Source organism: Eucyclogobius newberryi, unplaced genomic scaffold (assembly GCF_026437365.1).
Source record: "Eucyclogobius newberryi isolate DKJ021-1_F unplaced genomic scaffold, fEucNew1.0.hap1 SCAF_3, whole genome shotgun sequence".
NCBI classification, from domain to species: Eukaryota; Metazoa; Chordata; class Actinopteri; order Gobiiformes; family Gobiidae; genus Eucyclogobius; species Eucyclogobius newberryi.
This window is the reverse complement of record NW_027315945.1, coordinates 21,141,973-21,162,300: the sequence shown is the minus strand read 5'-3', so window position 1 is coordinate 21,162,300 and position 20,328 is coordinate 21,141,973. Positions and strand designations below refer to the sequence as shown.

General features: G+C 40.2%; 2 protein-coding genes across 13 annotated transcripts in view; one reads left to right on the top strand and one right to left on the bottom strand.

Annotated features, from left to right (window-relative positions):
* LOC140373665 (zinc finger protein 236-like) overlaps nt 1-15,171 on the top strand; it is a 38,037-nt gene extending 22,866 nt beyond the window's left edge. The window contains exons 20-32 of one of the 3 annotated variants that reach the window (XM_072460279.1): nt 18-336; nt 1,016-1,119; nt 1,240-1,653; nt 3,101-3,243; nt 3,713-3,944; nt 4,658-4,846; nt 5,972-6,130; nt 8,229-8,386; nt 8,469-8,546; nt 8,774-8,968; nt 11,111-11,240; nt 11,901-12,074; nt 14,947-15,171. In XM_072460279.1, the coding sequence (XP_072316380.1) occupies nt 18-336; nt 1,016-1,119; nt 1,240-1,653; nt 3,101-3,243; nt 3,713-3,944; nt 4,658-4,846; nt 5,972-6,130; nt 8,229-8,386; nt 8,469-8,546; nt 8,774-8,968; nt 11,111-11,240; nt 11,901-12,074; nt 14,947-15,071 (2,420 nt within the window). In that variant the 3' untranslated portion in view covers nt 15,072-15,171. Of the gene's footprint in view, nt 1-17; nt 337-1,015; nt 1,120-1,239; nt 1,654-3,097; nt 3,244-3,712; nt 3,945-4,657; nt 4,847-5,971; nt 6,131-8,228; nt 8,387-8,468; nt 8,547-8,773; nt 8,969-11,110; nt 11,241-11,900; nt 12,075-14,946 lie in introns of all 3 variants that reach the window. The other 2 variants (XM_072460278.1, XM_072460277.1) reach the window with 2 other exon arrangements.
* LOC140373461 (myelin basic protein-like) overlaps nt 1-20,328 on the bottom strand; it is a 68,703-nt gene that overhangs the window by 35,731 nt on the left and 12,644 nt on the right. For 5 of the 10 annotated variants that reach the window (XM_072459952.1, XM_072459950.1, XM_072459953.1 and 2 more), the window contains one exon: nt 17,126-18,267. In XM_072459952.1, coding sequence (XP_072316053.1) covers nt 18,051-18,267 — 217 coding nt within the window. In that variant the 3' untranslated portion in view covers nt 17,126-18,050. Of the gene's footprint in view, nt 1-17,125; nt 18,268-20,328 lie in introns of those variants that run through there. The other 5 variants (XM_072459959.1, XM_072459961.1, XM_072459957.1 and 2 more) reach the window with 4 other exon arrangements.

Sequence of the window (20,328 nt, the reverse complement as noted above, 5' to 3'; positions counted from 1 at the left end):
ATTATTTTAACTTGCAGGTCTTGAAAGTCATCCTGAGGATGACGAGGATGATGATGATGACGATGATGAGGATGATGATGAAGACGGGGACCAGAAGGCCTCAAAGCGGAGATGTCTGGGGCTCATCACTTTCACTGAGGAGCAGACAGCAGAACTGGCCAAAGACCCGGGGGAGGACGCTTCTGTGTCCGAGCGCATTCTGTCTCAGTCTGCAGCAGAGCGAGACCGGATCAGCGAAATCAAGGACAAGGTTGTGGACCTCGAGACTGAACCTAAGTTTGCAAACTGCTGTGATTACTGCACCAAAAGCTTCAAGAAACCCAGTGATCTGGTCAGGTAATATTTGACGATACATAAGGCAGCATTTCCAGGTGCTGGTAGTTTTTACAGATGGTTGACATTCACCTTTCTGTCTGAGACACCACTTCACTCATAACAGCTCCTTTGCCTCAGTCGCACAGGTCGTCATAAATAAACATCGAAAGCAAATGAAAGCAAAAAAAGGTCAACCTGCCAACCCTCCTCCGCATACACTCAGCAGAAGCAATTATGTGTCAAGCCTGCTTTTAAAATCAGAGTGCAGAAGCAATTATGTGTCAAGCCTGCTTTTAAAATCAGAGTTACTTATCTGAATACATCATCTTATCGTTGGATATTTAAATATAAGCAGTTTTAACAGTTTGTGACTGCTGCTAATTTCACACTATCATTTCTATTGAATTTAGTGATTGTCACGTTTGCAATGCTCTCTCATAGCAATACGGTTGACCAATGAATAGTTCCCCTTTGTTACTGTGGTGCTTATTCTAATCTTTAAAGGATGGACATACATCATGCCAACTCAATACTTTAAAAGAAAATTCAAACCCAAATTGATTACCCAACTTGTGCTACAAAACCTATTTTGCTTGTCCTTGGAAATGTATCAGTCCTTATCCAACTCACTTTATGTTGCCTTCCTCGGCTGGCCTGATTTCTACTACTTAATTACTACGATACCTTTATTTATCCCTAGACACATTCGAATCCATACTGGTGAGCGGCCGTACAAGTGTGACGAATGTGGCAAGAGTTTTACAGTCAAATCTACTTTGGACAGTCATGTTAAGACCCACACAGGTTTGTGGATCCTATTTATTACTTTTTAATTACACTTTTGGTACATGATGGAATACATTTTAAACTGCTGCATTTGGAGTTTTTGCTCATATTATTTGAAATCCTTTTGTATGATTTCAGGTCAAAAACTGTTCAGCTGCCACATGTGCAACACCTCCTTCTCCACAAAGGGCAGCCTGAAAGTTCACATGCGCCTCCACACCGGCTCCAAACCTTTCAAATGCCCTTTCTGTGAACTTCGATTTAGAACGTCAGGCCACCGCAAAACCCACATCCAGTGTCATTTCAGACCAAACAGTGAACGCAAAAACAAGCGCTCGGCCTCAGCGCACAGTCACTCCAGTCAAGACTCCAGCACCTCGCAGACGGGGGTTTCAGGGGAGGGCCAGCAAACAGGTCTGCAGTCTGTGGGCTTGCTCCAAACGACAAACAACGATTCAAACATTTACCTGCAGACCAGCCTCACGGGACTGGACCAGGCCCTGCTGCAACCTGGGCTCGTCGGACAAGCCATCCTCCCAGGCTCTATGTCAGGTGAGTCATGGGGATCAGCAGCACGAGGCAACAGAGCAAACGGTCTGTTGGTAACATGCAGGATTTACACAACCTGTTTATAAACTACACTGCTTAGTGCTTAGGAATTACCATGGCTACAGGAGATGAAGGATGGAAACTCTGGTTAGCTGCTCTTTAGTGGGGGTAGCTTGTGTGAAATATAATGCAATAAAACTATAATAGTTTTTTACAAACTTGACACACTTTTTAAAGCTCTACTGTTCATTGTTCCCACCTGCCGTGGGACGGACAGTATTGCCAATCTGCTTCATTGTTCCATCTGATCAGATTTATTCTTGCCTAAGGACATGATAATGCATGCTGTCCGACTAATGGCCCACTGCAGTTACCACAAGTGACAGGCCAAAAGGAACAAAAACAGGCTTTTTATGACCTTAAAAATACAAATAAATTATATAATAGTATTGATTGACAAAAACACAAAACTGCAAGTGCCAAATAGCTCTGAGAATCATAATGTCTAGTTTCTACTAAATTGCAGTCAAGTGGCTTCTACCTGTTTTGGAAAATGATTTTCATTACAGTCCAAAATAGGCGTATGTAGCTTTTCAGCTGTAATTTGTGTGTTTTTCACACTGCTTTTACCAGCCACAAAACTACACAATTGATGTATTCAAATACTTTTCACCAATTAAATATACCTGTGGGTTTTTTCCATCAGATCAGGGAGATCGGTGCATGTACATAAATGTTACAGTGATATTGTTTATATAAAAATGTAAGGGATGAGACGTATTGATGTCTTAGTTGAAATAGAAACTCTAATTTGTAACAATACACACACGTCAATTGCATTTATCTCTAGTCTGGATTTGATTTGAGAAGTAATCAGGAGAACTACAAATGTGTGGCACGTTAATCTGATTTTGACTGAATAGTTTAGGTCTTAATACCAGTTGGATAATTGATAATTAATTTAAAAGTATTTGTATTATTTTACATTGGGTTCAGTTAATCAATAACCATGATTATTCAGTTCAAAATATAAACATACTGTAATAAAAAAAATTACAGCTGGGAGAATTTTTAGATGGCTGTTTATCCGGATGTTAGTTTGATTTGTTTAGGCTTGTGACAGGAATGGTAATTTGTTTGAAGATTCAAGGATTTCCCTTCTGTTTGGTCATAGTGTCAATTATCATAAATCACTGTAAAATGTAGATTGTTTTTTTCTAAACACTAAAACTTGATATTGTAATTTGTGACATCCTTTTTACATGATAGTCCCTCATTAAACAATCATATTTTAACAGAATAGAGAATACAAATCACTCATGTTTTGTGAATGACGTTTATACAACAATAGACAAGTCAAAAGCTGTAAAGTGTTATTATCCAATCATCTTGTGTGAGACGACTTTGAATAATAGATTGACATTTAAATTATTGCTTTGTTTTGCAGCAGCGGGCGACCTCACCGTCTCTCTGTCCGATGGCTTGACGACACTGGAGGGGATCCAACTTCAGTTGACCCCAGCTAACCTGGTGTGCCCCAATGTCCAGATCTCTGGCATTGACGCCAGCAACCTCAACAACATCACACTCCAGGTTACACTCTTTCACAACAATAACCACAACATTCTCTTTTGTTCTTTCCTTTTCCATTTAGGGCTTTCAAAATAAGTTTGAATAGCCTCTACTGACTTTTTAATCTTTTGCGGACTACAATTACACTCAAAGCCAAACTAAATATGATCAACGGTTTGTTGGTTCTGCAATTTAAATATGTTTGTTAATTGCTAATTAGTTTGAATCTCAAGCAAACAATAGCATAAATCATAACTGCATACAACATCTAGTATCTTCTGAAATGACACTAGAAAATATCATCAAATAAAGATTGCTTCATTCAAAAACAGCGTATAACTTCCAAACGGTGTTGTTTTTCAGACCTAGCACTTCTTGTTCTTGTTCTTCACTTCATGTCTGGCCTTGTTTCTTTTTGCAGCTGCACTGGTACTTTTACGAGCATCACTCTCTACTCGAGCCATGACCTGTTATATTGTGTTCACCCCAGATCGATCCAACCCTCCTGCAGCAGACTTTACAGCAGGGCGGTCTCCTCTCTCAGCCCCTCAGCGTAGAGTCTGGGCTTGTGTCCCACTCAGGAAACCAGCTCCTGTCCAGCTCTGACCCCTCATCATCGGCCAGTGTGGTGCTCCACCCCCTGACCAGCCTGCCCCTCCAGGCCCCTTCCATCACCCCGGCACAGGTCACCATGGCCAGCCTCTCTGACCACGACCCTGCAGGTCTGTGTGAAAGCCTGAAACAAGAACTGCTTGTGGTTTGAGCTAGCCTGATGGTTTTCTATCTAGAGATCGAACAATAAAGAATAATATTGTCTATTGTGATAAAAATAGATAGAGAATAATTGTTTGGGGTACATTTTGTATAATCGTGATAATCATCGTTTGAAGATGACCAGAATGTGCAGAACCAAACTGCTTATGCATGATTTTCTCCTCTATCAGTCAGACTCTAGATGCAATAGTTAAACATGAAACATTCTTAAGTTAAATTACATTATTATTATTATTATTATTATTATTATTATTATTATTATTATTATTATTATTATTATTATCTAGTACATATTAATATCCATGACATTTTTAAACCGTGCAATTTTATTCCTAGTTATGATATTATCTCTGTTATTTTGATAAAGGTAATTGTACCACAACATTTCTTGGGATGCTCGAGAATTATGGTTTACGTAATCTATTTAGAAACCGTTTTTGTTGTCTTTTTGTCTGGTTGGTTGTTTTTTTTCATTATACAAAGGTTTGGTTCCATCAGTCCTGTACCCGCTTCTTCCCTGTTTTCAATCATTTGTTCTGTATATATAGTCTCTAATGCATTCTTATGTAGGCATGTTTTATTTAGTCTATTCAAATTGAGCCTGATATTACAAGCTGAGGTTGTTGTTGATGTGAAATGTTTTCTGCGGTGTTCAATCCAGGTTCTCAGGATCTCAGTCACGTGATGGCCAGTTCGGGCCTCGTATCCGGCGGCAACAGCGGCCAAGAAATCACCTTTACTTTTAATAACTCCAGTCTGTCTCAGGCCCTTGCCCAAGTGCAGGCTCAGGCTTCTGTGGGCTCCGGCTCTGCAGCAGGAAGCACTCAGGAGATCACGCTCACCATATCAGGCATGTATTCACACAGTTTACTGCTGTTCTATTGTTATTATTGTACAAAAATATACTCCCATCAACAATCATATTCAGCTTGGAAACATCTATTCTTTAGAGCGTAAATGTGATATGCATGTGCAGAATAGGTCTCATAGCGCAGATTTAGCGAGCCTTTATCACTTAAACAAAGCCACGGGGACGAGGACCACGGAGACACAGTGGCTTTCAGCGCTCTGCCTCGCCAACAGTTTTGTGAAGACTCCATTGAACAATCTTTTTAACGAACCTTTACTACGTTTCAAGAGCCACAGCAGGTGCTTGGAGCGCGTGAACAGCGCCTGTGGTCACTGTTTGCATCTCGGTTCATTTGAGGAAAAAAAATAGCAGCAGCAACGCATAGCCCAATTTCCCCTCTGTGCAAGTATCCATGGCAACGCAATGTATGTGTGTGAGAGAAAAGTGGACGCATGCAAACTTAAAAACGAAAGGCCTAAAGAGGATTATCCGAAAGACAAAAAGTGTTGAATTGGATGAAAATGATACAAATGTTAAATTGGATAGATGGTGAAGCTGGCAGCCTACAAAACCACTACAACAAACAACACACAATATGCCCATAGGAGTACAGACTTAATAGCCTAATGACAGGCATAAATGTTGATGAGTTATGAGGCTATGAGTTATGTTTCAAAGAGCAGCAGTCACTGGTGACTTTAATTTAAATCAATTATAATCATAGTAGTCCAAAGCGTAAAAAAATAAAGATTTTTCACCCGGTCATTAGCTGTGCACATGACTGAAAGGAAAATAATTTATCTGCTATCTTCACTTCTTTGAAGTAAATTTCATAATGATTGTTTATGTTTATGTATGTTTAGGGATTTTAATGCATACTTTTTTGTAATGTAAAGCACTTTGAATTACTTTGTGTACAAATTGAGCTCTACAGATAAACTTTGAACATTGTTAAAATGAGTAATCTTAATTATCTGGAGTTTCGGCTTACACCGTTTTGCTGGATTTCATTTTGTTGTATGTGTGCTTTGTAGGTTAAAGTGTATACATAAGAACATTTAATTAATGCTACTGAAATAAACTAGCAAATCATACATCTAACTGAAAACACTTCTGTTTTGGCAGGTCAAGATCTGCTGCCACAGCATAATAACCCTGGAGGTGCAGAGATTAATGGAAGCATCAGACTGGCCTCACCTCTCAACAGTCAGCCCACAAACGCCACTCTGACTATCACTAATGACCACCTCCTACCCCCGAGTCCCGCCAACACTGGACTGTCAGGTGAGCAGCGCGAGTACAAGGATTACGGGTTTTCTCTGAGCATCAAGCCTATTTCTTAGTATTGAAATTCAGTTTGAAATCTTAGTTTGGTGACAAGACTTCAGACACACAATGCAGAGAAAAAGCACAAATATCCATTATCCAAGGCTCCTGGTTCCAGCAGTTTTGCATAAGGATTTACATAAACTCTTTCTCTTTCTTTTCATTGCACTCCAAGTAATGCAAAACCATGGTCCATAGTCCTGCTAGAAACCTATATTTTGAACTACTTTTGGGCTCCTTAGCCTTGGTCTTGTATATTGTTTTAATGTTTGAGTATAAAACAAATTAAATCACCTCAGAGACCATTAGAGGGCACAAGGGCGCCGTCTGCTGGCGCGCTGAGGAGTGAAGCAGTTCAACACTTTACGTTGATAAGCCACAAAAGGTTTATTATAATTTACCCTAAAACCTTTTTTATGTCACAGGAAATGTCATAAACTCTGTTGCAAGGGCTCTTGACTTTTGCCACTTTAAAATGACTCTCTACTACAAATTTGCACTGATTTCTTCTGGAGTAAAGCTGATTCCAACAGTGTCTCCTGATGAAAAGGCTCTCAGGCACACTTACTGCAGGACAAACCTCTGTGAAAATCAGTAAAAGTCCAACTGTTTTTGCAGAAATTCAAAGTATTTCAGTTTTCCTTTTAATCATGCTCACATTAGTTGTGAAGTTGGAACCAGTCGGGACCCACTTGACATATTCTCAAAAGTGAATCTAGGGACGTCATGTTGGAAATGGTTGTGATCTGTGTCATATAGAAGCGTGGATTGTTGATTGTGCAGCAGGGGATTTTTGAGCGTGAGCTGAAGCCTCTAGATTTCCCATAGTTCTTCCTCCCGTGCGTTGCATGAGGCTTGCTGCACTCTAATGATGTTCCTGATTGAACGCTTGAAATTATGTCAGTGAGTGAGTGGCCTACAAATCCCACAGTCACAGTAGAGGCATGAGTCACTAACTGACATACTCCTGTCCCGAGGCAGAGTATTTGTCAAATCACACTCGTATCAAGAGGCGTATATGTCTGAAAGTGAATTAACTTTGATTCATTTTTTTCCTTTACCCTTCAACTTTGGACAAATGACTCCAGCAACCACCTTTCCCGTTTTGCACCTGGGTCATTTCTGTGCTGTGAAGTGAGCGAAGGGGATTGGTTTTATCGTAGGTTTCCTGATGTTGACGCGTGTCAGTGAGAGACTTGATCCGATTTTTTGATCCATCTCCTGCTCTCAATCTCCCTCCATTTCCACTCAAAGTGTAAAAACATCCCCACTGCCTCAAAGAGGCCAGAGCTATCCCAACTTTTGTTGATTTAGCTAAAGCCCTCCCATCACTCTGTATGCTAATATGGTGACTGATAAGCTGCACAGCACTCCGGTGAAAGAAGATATCAGATGCTTTCTGAAAATACTGACTCTTGAATATACTTATTGTTGACATGAAAACATTCAACTTATACTTCGTTCAACGGCCTTGACCTCTGGGTTGTGTAATTACTGTTTTCTAATCAAAACCCTCATCGGCGGCACATAAACATAGGCAGTGAAGACCGATCATTTCCCATTGAGTAGATACACAACATGCACAAGTGTGGGAGTGTTGACTTTGATGTGCATAATTGATTATTTTGTATTCCAATTTAGAGTGCATATGACAGGTAAAACTACACATTTCATTAAAATGTAGTGGAAAATGATTATATTTCAGATTTTACTTTGGCTCGTTGTCTGCAGTTTGACAGTTTTGTTGAAGTTTATAATTTTAATAATTCTTTAAACTGTCAGAAAATTGGGTCAGTTGCATCTACATTGTCAAAGAAAAAGATAAAGGTTACAGTTCAGAGGTGTCTCCAACAAATTATACTTTCAACACAGTACCCACAGTAATAATATATTTTAGCGATAATGAGGTTCGTCGTGAATGAAAACCAGTTTGTTTAGATCTTAGACAAATCAATTCAGTTTTAGACAGATTAGACAATCGCATATTTCATTATCGCCACAGTGAAAATGGTTTTCACAAGTTAAAGTCTTTGTAATCTTGTCTTTTCTGCCTCAGTCACGAGCCTTCCTGCCGGTTCCGCTCTGTCCCACAGCGCTGCGTCTCAGAGCCTGGTGATGTCCCCCGCCACCGTGGCCAGTGACGGCAGCGTGACCCTGACCCTCGCAGACGCTCAGGGCATGCTGGACGGAGTCACTCTCAACCTCAATGCGCAGGTACGACAGGAAAACACAGAGCTTATATTAACTGGGGGAGAAAAAATCAATGTGTAATTTTTCGTTCGAAAATTCTTCATAGGGTCAGAGTTTTCCTGCTGTGCTGAATGACCCCACTCTGCAGGGACAAGCCACCACCTCGGGTCAGCAGGTCATACTGGTAAGTCATGTCTGGCTTTCATTTAATTGAGATCATAGTAAACGCGGGGATGAAAAGGAATGGAATTTTGAAAAATCACTACCGTCTCCAAAACCATCAAAAAAAAATATACAGATGAATTCATAACAGGAGACACATAAAACACATTAAAAGAGTCCAAACGTACACTGTGAGCTGAGGTAACACTCCATTAAAGTGCATGTAATGTGGCATTGCATTTTCTTTAGATCGCAGAAGAGACTCATAAAGGGCTGAAGGATGTCTCTTCAGAGGCGGACTCCAGAAACCAGTGCTTCTACTGCAACCAGATGTTTCCAAACGCCAACTCCCTGCGGCGCCACTGCAAACAGGCTCACGGCAAGGACCGCTGCCACGTCTGCCCCGTCTGCAATAAGGCGTTCAAACGAGCCACGCACTTAAAGGTAACATCGCTTAAAACATCCACCCTAAGTACAATCGTTTTTTTATTGACTCAAGTTTGCTTTATCTAACTTTGTCTCCATGGAGATGAAGTAAATACATACTGCAACTAGGCTAACATCTCGATGCTAATGGAGAAATAAGTGGGGTTCTTCGCACTCGCAGCAATACACACAAGCTAACGCACACCTTTAAATGAAAAAGGATAGATAAGCCAATCTTCCTCTGGACAAACAGCCGACCCACCCGCACCCAGCACCAGGCACAACGGGTGGGAAAAGTGCGACTCTGTGCAAACAACCAGGCTGGAGGTGCACGTTCGTAAAGGGCCGTAATTCACCTTCAAGATAAAGGTGCACGCATTTTAAATCCACATAAACAGACCAGGCAGTGTTTGCAGATGAACACTGAAAGGGACTAATAAGCCTAGCGTTGGCGAGCAGCTTTCATTGTTGTAAGTTCATAAGTTTTTAAAATAAAGTATCTTCCTGCAGATACACTTTGCATTCTATAATTAGAGTTTTATAGCAGAACAGTGGCTTGATAAAGTGTGATCACAGGCACAAGTGTTATAAGAGTTATCAGACTAATTGCCACCACTGCTCTTGACACTTCTCTTCAGTATTTTAGCACATAATCAGCGTAATGAACTAACCTTAATTGGTGTTATGCTGCCTTGATATGTTTTAATTACAGCCAGCTCTTCTCACAAATGTTTAAGCAAAATAAATTATCAAAGAAAAGCCAGTGTATTTTTTCCTTTGTTATTCAGCAGTGTCTTCATAATTAACCCTTTTAATTGGTGAGAAGAATGCATACTTACGTACTTAGGTTATGTTCCTGTTTACTGCACTGCACTAATTAGGTGTAATGTTATGAACACTGATAATTAATATGAATCACGGCAGTGTTGACGCTATAGAATAAATGGTCAAAAGCATATTTTGAAGGGCTTAGTGTTGAGATTACTTACTGCGTTATCACGTGAGTCTTTATCTTAAAAATTTCAATGATTGGTCATTTCAAATTCAATTTCTAAGGATAGACTTAAGGAAAAAGCCTGCTACTCAACACTGATTTTAATACCGCGATAATGATAAAGGATACAATTGCTTTATTTAATAGAATGTAATTTACGAAATCATACTTTTTTCTTTTTTACCATTTCTGATATGGAGCCAGAGTCAGGATTACCAGTTATGTATGTTTTTGTTCGATATGAGATCATGTTGTCACAATCTTATACAAGGTCACTACATTTGACCAGCAGAGTTGTCAAAATATGTTGGAAATCTTTAAATTCGGCCCCTCAGTCCTTTTAGCTTTAGATTTTGATGTGATAGTTTTACTCAAGTCATTTCTTTGCTCCTGTATCTGTACTATTACTATTACTAAAACAATCAGTACTACTTCAGCTCTATAGATCTTGACACAGATACACACATTCAGACACAGTGCCATTGGAGCGTGGGACCTAAAGAGTCTTTTTCAGTTCAGTTTTAAAGTCTTGGATTGTAACACATGACTTTATATAGTCTGGCAATATTAACAATAAGTAGGAACAATATTCCACTATGTCATCACGAGAGGCTGTTCTTGTGGATCGTACAGAGTCTGAAGGGTTTTGAGTTGGTGTCGTGCTCTAAACAGCCAGGAGCCAAGCCATTTATAATTGTGCACACCAGGCACAGACATTTTCAAAACTCAAAAGATTATGTTTGACCAAGATGTTAAAATGATGGTGCATTAGAGGTTTCTTATCAAAACTCAGTTCTGAAAATGTTCACGCATATTTTAAAACTATTCTGGAATGTTTATGGGGTTTATTTGGGATTTGTTGCTAGTTTTAGTCATGTTAGTATATAAGTACCTATATTCTTTACAACCCTAAGAAGAACACATGGACATCTGTAATTGTTTTCTGTGGTAATAACAGTTTTTTTCCAATCAAACTAGAAGTACAAAGGTTATTTCTCAGTGTAACATTCTGACAGTCCAGACTGTACACGTGGTAAAATCAATTCTCTGAAATATGTTGTTGCCATGCTCTAGTTTGAACAGAGGTCCATCTACTCTGTCACTTCTTCAAACAGTAATAAAGATGTGTGACTGAGCAGTTCATTTTGGGCATGTGTTGTTGACAGGAACATGAACGGGTGCATCAGCCGGGACCCTCCCCCAGCTCCCAGAAACCCCGGGTCTTCAACTGCTCCTCCTGTTCCAAAGCTTTTGCTAAACGCAGTCAGCTGGAGAGACACAACCGCACACACACAGGTACAAGTCTGGCTCTTCTTTAACTGTTGTGCTATTGTTTCTAACTCTCTTACTTTGGAGGTTTTTGTTTGCCCCACAAAGACAATATATGTACTGTCAGAGCATATTGTTAATGTTGTGCACTCCTTTTCTCCCTTGTCCTCGTAGTTGCAATCATTTACCCAAAAACAACATCACGCATATGTCTCAAAATATCTGTGTGTGTTCCTGAATAATATATTATATTTACATGCAATAGAAGTTGTGACAAGTTAGATATACTGCAGTCTGCTGCCTGAATTTTACAAGTATGGTAGTACTTCAAAAATATATAAATAAAAAAAGCTGTCTTTCAGACTCTGGAGAAAAAGAAATCGTCACTTGTTACCAAATCTGTCTTTGTAAAAGCACTCTGGTTAGAATGACTCACCAAAACAAATCTCACTTGGCTCTGAAAGGACAAGAGCTTCCTGTGAATGTGGGACATATTGTGTCAAACTCAAATATATTCAGCTCAAACTAATAAGCAGTGGAATGGTGTGAATTCAAGAGCGTTTAAAGTTGAGATGTCATGAGAGGTGTTTTTGTACACTGAATGCACATATATAATAATGATTAGAGCATAATAATCTTTATCTTGTCTTATAGCTGATTGGAACTTAATCCTCAATTGTTTTTCAGGTGAACGGCCCTTTAAATGCACACAGTGTGACAAGGCTTTCAACCAGAAGAGCGCCCTGCAGGTGCACATGGTCAAACACACGGGGAAGAAGCCTTTCAAATGTGAGATCTGCAGCATCCGCTTCACTCAGAAGAGCAACATGAAACACCACATGAAGAGAGCGCACGGCTACGGTCAGTTTCAAACACACAAGCTGGGCTGTTGGGCTTTTAGTTTTGGAGTGCACATATTAATGTCTAGCTATTCTGTGCATTTTCAACCACTTCCAAACATTTCATATTGGCCACGTTAGTGAAGTGTCTGGCCCAGGGTCAAAATGCAGTGTTTACTTTGGTTAAAGGCTCTTAAACTGACAGTCTTTGGGAATGTGATTGAGCAACTTAACTTCTCTACCAACTGAGCTACTGCTGCCCTCCCAGATCTTTAAAATATGAGCGTTAGTCAATTTGTCACGCCTCCTCCAATCACCTCCAATACTTCTGATTCTATTCAAAGGCATTCTGGCAGACTTAGTCACAGTTCTTCCCCACATCAGCCTGTTGCACCAGCATCACTGACCCTTTCCCCAGGATCTTCACTCCGCTTCCCTTTAGAAAAGAGCGTCTCATTAAAGCGCTTCACTGTGTAGAGGCAGTGGCCTTCTCTCCAGGGGCATTAACCATCCCACTCTCTGGTCATTTCCATTTGACAACTCGTCTTGTTAGAGCAGATTGGAGCTAATAAATCCTCTCTGTGCCACCTCACACACACACACGCACGCGCGCACGCACGCACACACACACACACACACACACATATACACACACACACGATGCACTTGTTTCCATCTTGTTCAGCTTTGTTCCTTTCACTCACTTTGGTCAAAAATGTCAATCTTTTCCTTTAGTAATTCTTAGCCGTGCTCAGTTATTAGTCATATTGATTAATTGGGAATTATGTAATGACCACAAACGCTTCTCTGACCCGTCTCAATATTGTAATTAACTTTACCCTAATTCATCCTAACTTCACCCTGGTTTAGCCATTGTTAAGTGTTGACGGTTTGACAAAGTATTTACCTTTTATTTTGATTTAGTTTTTTGTTCCGATCCAAGAGAAAAGTGCTGTAGATCCACAATCTGAAAAAGGACTGACAATGTTATCCAAATCCACTTTCTTAATATAAACACACATGGGTTCCAAAAGTGCTGCATAATAACCAACCATCCTTTCAAAATGTCACAGAAACAGCCACTAAAGAATGTTTTTGATGTGTGCAGAAGGTAAATGTTGTGCCATCACTCAACGTATTTCTTCTCAGGGTCAAGCCTCAAAGATGGCCTCCTCGTCTGTTTGTTTTCTGTCCTTCAGAACGGTCTCTCCTCTGCTTATATTTCATTTTCACTGCTGTCACGCTCATGATGAAAGCGCTGCAGGTTCCCCCGTGACATACTGCTGTTTTCAAGTTTTGCAAAACAGACAGGAGCTAAATGAAAGGACTTCCGATCCAGTTGTCATGTCAAGTTTTACAGTTTAAAGATATTTCCCATGATGAACCTTTCTGTAAGGTTAAAGGCAAGGCAAGTTTATTTGTAGAGCACATTTCATACACAAGGCAATTCAAAGTGCTTCACACAGCAGGAAAAATGCATTCAAATCACAAAGAAATTACAGAAACAGAAATACAATAAAATTAACTTAATTAAAAATTAAATAAAGAACACCTAGCCACAAAGGGTAACGTGTTTTCGGAGTCCAACTCCTTTTTAAATCCTTTTTAAATCAATCCAACTGATTGTCTAAACTAATGAAATCACAAATAAAATAGAAGAGTGCAAAGAAAAAATCCTTTCATTCATATGCGCAGCTAAACAAAACAGTTTTTAGCTTAGATTTGAACATTGTCAGAGTAGAACCTGTCTCACATCTTCAGGAAGACTGTTCCAGATTTTAGCTGCATAAAATCGAAACGCAGATTCACCATGTTTAGTCCTGACTCTGGCACCAGCAGGAGGCCGGTCCATGTTTAGTCCTGACTCTGGCACCAGCAGGAGGCCGGTCCATGTTTAGTCCTGACTCTGGCACCAGCAGGAGGCCGGTCCATGTTTAGTCCTGACTCTGGCACCAGCAGGAGGCCGGCCCATGTTTAGTCCTGACTCTGGCACCAGCAGGAGGCCGGCCCATGTTTAGTCCTGACTCTGGGCACCAGCAGGAGGCCGGCCCATGTTTAGTCCTGACTCTGGCACCAGCAGGAGGCCGGCCCATGTTTAGTCCTGACTCTGGCACCAGCAGGAGGCCGGCCCATGTTTAGTCCTGACTCTGGCACCAGCAGGAGGCCGGTCAATGTTTAGTCCTGACTCTGGCACCAGCAGGAGGCCGGTCAATGTTTAGTCCTGACTCTGGCACCAGCAGGAGGCCAGTCCATGTTTAGTCCTGACTCTGGCACCAGCAGGAGGCCGGTCCATGTTTAGTCCTGACTCTGGCACCAGCAGGAGGCCGGTCCATGTTTAGTCCTGACTCTGGCACCAGCAGGAGGCCGGTCCCTGAGGTCCTCAGAGTCCGAGATGGTTCATATGGCACTAACATGTCCGAGATGTACTTTGGTGCTAGGCCATGGAGAGACTTGTACACAAGCAGAGCTGCTTTAAAGTCTATTCTCTGAGCCACAGGAGCCAGTGCAGAGACCTGAGAACAGGACTAATGTGATCATACTTCCTGGTTCTAGTCAGGACCCGAGCAGCAGCGTTCTGGATGTACTGCAGCTGTTTTACAGCTCGTTTGGAGAGACCAGTGAGCAGGCCGTTACAGTCTAATCTACTGGAGACAAACGCATGGATAAGTCTCTCTAAATCTGGTTTTGACACTATATTGACACTAAAAGGTTCCGTGGTCACTTTTCAAAAATAAAAACATGTATGGAAGCTATTTTAGATCAATGTTTTGAGTTTACAAAGAACTCATTGTAAAGGACGATCTACTTATGTTGCGCTTCAATATCAAGTACATTAATGATTATAAATATACATGTAAATCAAATAGCAGTAACATGTGTGTGTGTGATTGCAGGTCAGATCCAGGATGTGTCCCTGGGCCAGGACGATACAGTGTCCTCTCAGGTGGAAGTGGGTCCTGAACTGGACCTAGAGGTTGTCCCCGAGTCCTCTGGAGACTGGCACAATGTCTTCACGTGACACTTTAAACTTATATCGAAGAACTTCATTTTGTCATAGGAAAACACAAAGTCATGTATGTTTGAGCTTCAACTTTACACTTCACAGGTTAAACAGTTGATTGTTTGCGTTTGGAAATTAGACTTCTAAAAGATTGAACTACTGTAAATGGCAACGTTTTTATAAATATAAATAGAAAATATATGTGTATATATATATATATATATATATATATTCAATCACCATCTTCCAACTTTAATTTGGTTAAAATGTACTACTAAATAATCGTTAGTTACCGCTTTACTCATTTCCATGTGGACAATGATTTACTATATTTATACAACACTACAATATGAGACCTTTTAGGAACACATGTTTTAGTCAATCTGCATATAAATATCTTTAAAGAAATTTTCATTTTAAAATGTGGCTCAAATCAATTATCCTTCACACTAAAGGTAAAGGCCACTCGACCTCCACAGTCACATCTATCCAAACAGAAAGAGGGTTTGATTTCTTGTTATTGGCTTGATAACATCTATAAAACTCTGGATTGCCTTCATACTCCGACATCATAGCGGCTCCTCTCAAGGACACGTTGACCTGCTAAAGAGAGAAAAGTGCCCTCTCAGTAACTCGCTGCCTCAATGAGAAAGATCCAGAGCTGTAACTGTGTCAGCCAACAGCAAATGGAAAAGCCACCCCTTGTTTTCTCACTATAGTTTACATTTTTAGTCTGAGATGTCAAACATATTCTTGAACTTTACCTCATTGCTCAAATAGCAACTGTAGATTACTTTATAAACACATACCATTGCTGTGCTGTAGAAGTCATTGTGTTAATATGTAACTATTGTTGTTGTACATGATGTATATTTATATATATTTTCTAATCTTAAGCTAAGTTTTGTTGTGGAGCCAATGTACAGACAAGAAGTTGTTTATTTTCTTTTTGCAGTTGTTTTTTTCTATTGGCAGTATTAAATTAAGAATATTAAATATTTTTCTACAAGCAAAAAGATTTTTGTTTGTCATTAAGAGTGAATTCCAATAGAAATGCTGAACAAATCATCTGAATGTCTTCTACCAGTCGATCTGCTGATTTATAAATCAGATTATGTTGATGTACGGTAGTTATCAGCCACAACAACTATTAACTTCCTGGTTCCATATTTACTGGCCCATTGTTCTTTAGTTTACAGCCCAGATTTCTTTTTAGTGCTGCTCTAGTGTGTTCTCTGTCCTGCAGCGTTTCTGTCAGCAGCAGAATTAACCAAATGAATCTTCCTTAAAGACCTTAATCTAGAGTTTAAAAGAGCAAATGGAGGATGACTTGGCTATTTATTACCCCAGAATAAAGATGAGACCAGGGCCCATAACTAAACAAATCATGTTTAGTTATGGGCCCTTTAACACACTATGCCAAAGAGTGTGTTAAAGTTGCTACTCGTTAAGATCCCATCTACTACAAATATTTCAATAGTTACTTCATGTTCATGATTCCACACAAAGTAAACTAGTCGATCTAATCCCTTATTTGTCCAGAAGTGGTTCTTGGTTGAGGAGGTTTCTGGACAGCGTGTTTTAAATGGAGACGTTTCAGCTGCTCTTAGGGAGCCGTTATGAATCTGAAAGTACTGCTCTGTCAATTTAGAAGGAAACAAGTGTCAGATATACATTCAGGTCTATTTTTCAGATTGATCATGTCCAGATGACCAGACCTTTTGAAACTAGCTCATACACAGGAAATATAGATACTGTATAAATACAAATAGTTCCCCTAATAATGATAATTTCTTTCTACAAAGTCCTTGCCCTTTAGTGCTGGACTAACCAATGCAACATGTAAACAGTTATAATTTTTTATTATTAACGGTATTTTCCTGCCATGTAATCAGAATAAATTAGGCTCTCTTTCATTTCAATTACTATAAACACTTAAAACGAGCTTCCTCTCAATAACACTACATCTGCGTTAGATAACAAGCTGCCATGCTCTGACCCACTGACCTCGTCCATCTCTCTTGATTACGCTTCATTCACGTCCCAGAGCACAAAACACACTTAACTCGAGAATCATTTTAATTGTTTTATTTTCCGTTAAATGGCTGGTCATGTTTATTACACTTACGGGGATTTTACATTCGTTCCTTTTTGAACAGCACGACTCAAGCACACACGGAGAGACGAGGGTCACAGATGCAGCCGGGAAGTACGGCACAGTAGTAGTAACGGTACTTCAATTGTTTGAGTATTTCAGCTTTGGACAGAACATATATGTCATGGAGTTAGTGACACAGAGCACCACGTCGAAACGTATGAATAATCCACTATTGGAAATTCAGTACTTTGGTAATGGAGAGAAGACTCATTTTGCATAGTAGCCAAACGATACATACAATGAATTATACCATATATATTATACCAACATACAGGAGTGCCACGCGTTTTATAATTGGCCGTGGCGATATGTACAATAATATTAGTGGGTTATCTAGATGATGTATCATTTTTTGAAAGATTTCTTCATGTTTCCCCAAAATTAATTTAGACATTTTAGAAGAAACCCACTCAAGTCACATCCAGTGGGCGCCCTACCGACAATAACGACACATAAAGACAAAGATACATTGGGGTATCGACTATAAAGGCTCTCTCTGGCTGTGTGAAACAATTAGCCCGGGAATATTCAGGTAAAACGATATACAGACAGACGTCAAGACAAAGACGCATAACCGCTCTTTGCTCATAAAAAAACGCGTGGAACCTTTCGTCCAATCGACAACAGGCAGCGAAGTGCATGGCTTGTAACCGGCCTTTTAACCTTCAAACACTCCACGCGTTTATCTTATGAGCCGGGCTGTGTTAGAAAAAACACCATCAACACAAGCGAGAAAGCAACGACGGGGGCGATACGGAGAGAGCCGCGGCAGGGGTCACGTGGGGGTCGTTCAGGCTACGGGGGGCTAAAGTGGAGAGACCATAAAACGGATTGTGTCGCTAACCGCCAGCCAAAAAACGGAACAAAGTTAGGAGGTTATCTCTGGGTAGAAGGTTGTGAGTGCAAAGTACGGTGATGACATTTTTCGATCGTTTCTTCTCCGTTGCCGTCTTGGCGTTGGGTCGGTTCCGCCTGCCCCGTTGGCACGCACACACACACACACACACACACGTCGGAGAGGCCTCAGCGTTTGGATGGAGACGCGCTCCGGCTCCCCTGCAGAAGAAACAAGCACAGCTTTTGTAAAGGGCTGACGCACACGGGAGCGGGCGTGATAAGGACGGCGGTTATTAAGTGATTAGTGCATTCGGCCTCTAACTGTCAGACGGCTTTTAGCAAAGAGCATGGGCAATCTGCTGTTTGGCAAAATGAAAATGTAAAATGATGTCTCTTTCTTTAGTGACGCGCAAAGTTGTGGATTTTTAGCTTGGAAATGAAAGAGATTTAAATGCAGTGCAGATGTTTGAGTGTGTAAAGGTGTTAAGGTTCAGTAAGGTCTTAAACCCTCAGAAAAATAAATGCTAATGAACTTCAAAAGCAACATTGTGTATGGAAAGTGTGTTTTAAATGTTGACAGACGACATGTGGGGGGTTTGAGGACCCTCTGTGGCTCTGGACGCTGCTTTAGAAACTGCTTATGTTATTATACACTTTATTTGGCAGTGTTCTTTTGATCGCATAATGTATTAAAGGTGCCCTGTGTAACTTTACTAGAGATGTTTTTGCGTTGCCCGGAATGTTCCACAGTGTTGAATTAAACGCATCTACAGTGACGTAGAATTAGGGATTTCAAGGTTTATCGGTAATCGTGACTATTCATGTCACAAAAAGAATAAGAACCAAAAAATAATAATCTGAACAATTTCAGAAGCAAAATAAAGTATTTTTCTTGCAATCTATAGACCAAAACAGACCTAAATGTAAAGAACTTTTTTTTTAATCTGGCTGTTTTGGTCAAACTTAACTTTATTTTGAAAAGTTTCATAAATCTGTCACATGTTGTCAGCTAATGGGAATGAAAGATGAACTATTTCACTATCTAAAAATGTTCAATTGTTTTTAGCATAAAAATCAACTGTACTTGAGTAAACGCAAGATCGATAAGTTTAATGCCACACTGTGAAACAATCCAGGCAAATTGATAACATTTCCATGGAGACGAGCAGAAGCCGTTTCCCTTCTCTATAATGTTTAATCCACTACGAATAAAACAATCTGTGTAATCTCAAGTCTCAGATCTAACAAGCTCCACGATCAGAGACATCTACATCTTAAAGAATGCATCAAGTTTTACACTTTTACATCTTCATGGAGACAAGGTCAGATCATGTAACAGGTCAGATCTGTGGAGAGGCAAGCCCGCTCACAGTATCAATGCACATTTTTAGAGGTGTTTTTGAGCGAGAAAAGCAGCAACGATAAAGTTACCACATCAGAAAAGTTACTCATTGCACCTTTTACGCAATGACATTTTATTGCCCGCGTGTTACTTATTGTAAATGGACTGAAAAATCTGAACAAAAGAACATATTTCGTTGCTTGAGAAATGGAGAGTGGCTTATACAAATGAGTCAGATCTTTATGTGCAGCAGAAGTAGATAATGGATCCTGCGCTGTGGCATCTGCACGTACAGACTCTGGGCTGCTGTTCAAATCCAGTCATTATCCTCCAAACTGGGCTAAATATCAATATTGTTTTGTCCAAAGATTTAAATAAATGAACCGCTAATATGGCTCTTGTGTAAATTAGACAACAATTGCTGTTTATGCTGCCAATTAGCCTCACAAATCAGCAGTTAGACCTGTTCCAAGATTCGCTTCACCCAGTGTGCGGTTTGGCTTGTTGTTGCTTAGTGACAACCATTTAATGTTTCTGATGAGTGGGCGACCTTTGGGAAATTTGGGTTTGTCGCTGGCTCGGTAAATGTGAGTCTGACTCATTTCAGGTACTGTCAGAATGAGTCCCTAGTTAAACTGGAGAAAGCCGATGGAGCACAAGAGCTGCCGCTCCTTTTTCCAGATGGATGTAAACAAATCAAATCATTAAACCTCTCTGAATTGGAAAGTCCTGCCATTGGGAATAGACAAATAATCCAAATCTATTAAGTGGAAAACGAGCCCAGTCTGCTGCGGCTCTGGAGTTTCCAAATGTACTTTTTATGTGTTTCAATTACTTTACTTTAGTACAACTTGTCTGCTGTGTCTCATTTCTACCTTTATTTCATTCGGCCTTAAAAGTGTTTTTGTCTCAATTTCTCTCTTGTTTGACGTCAATAT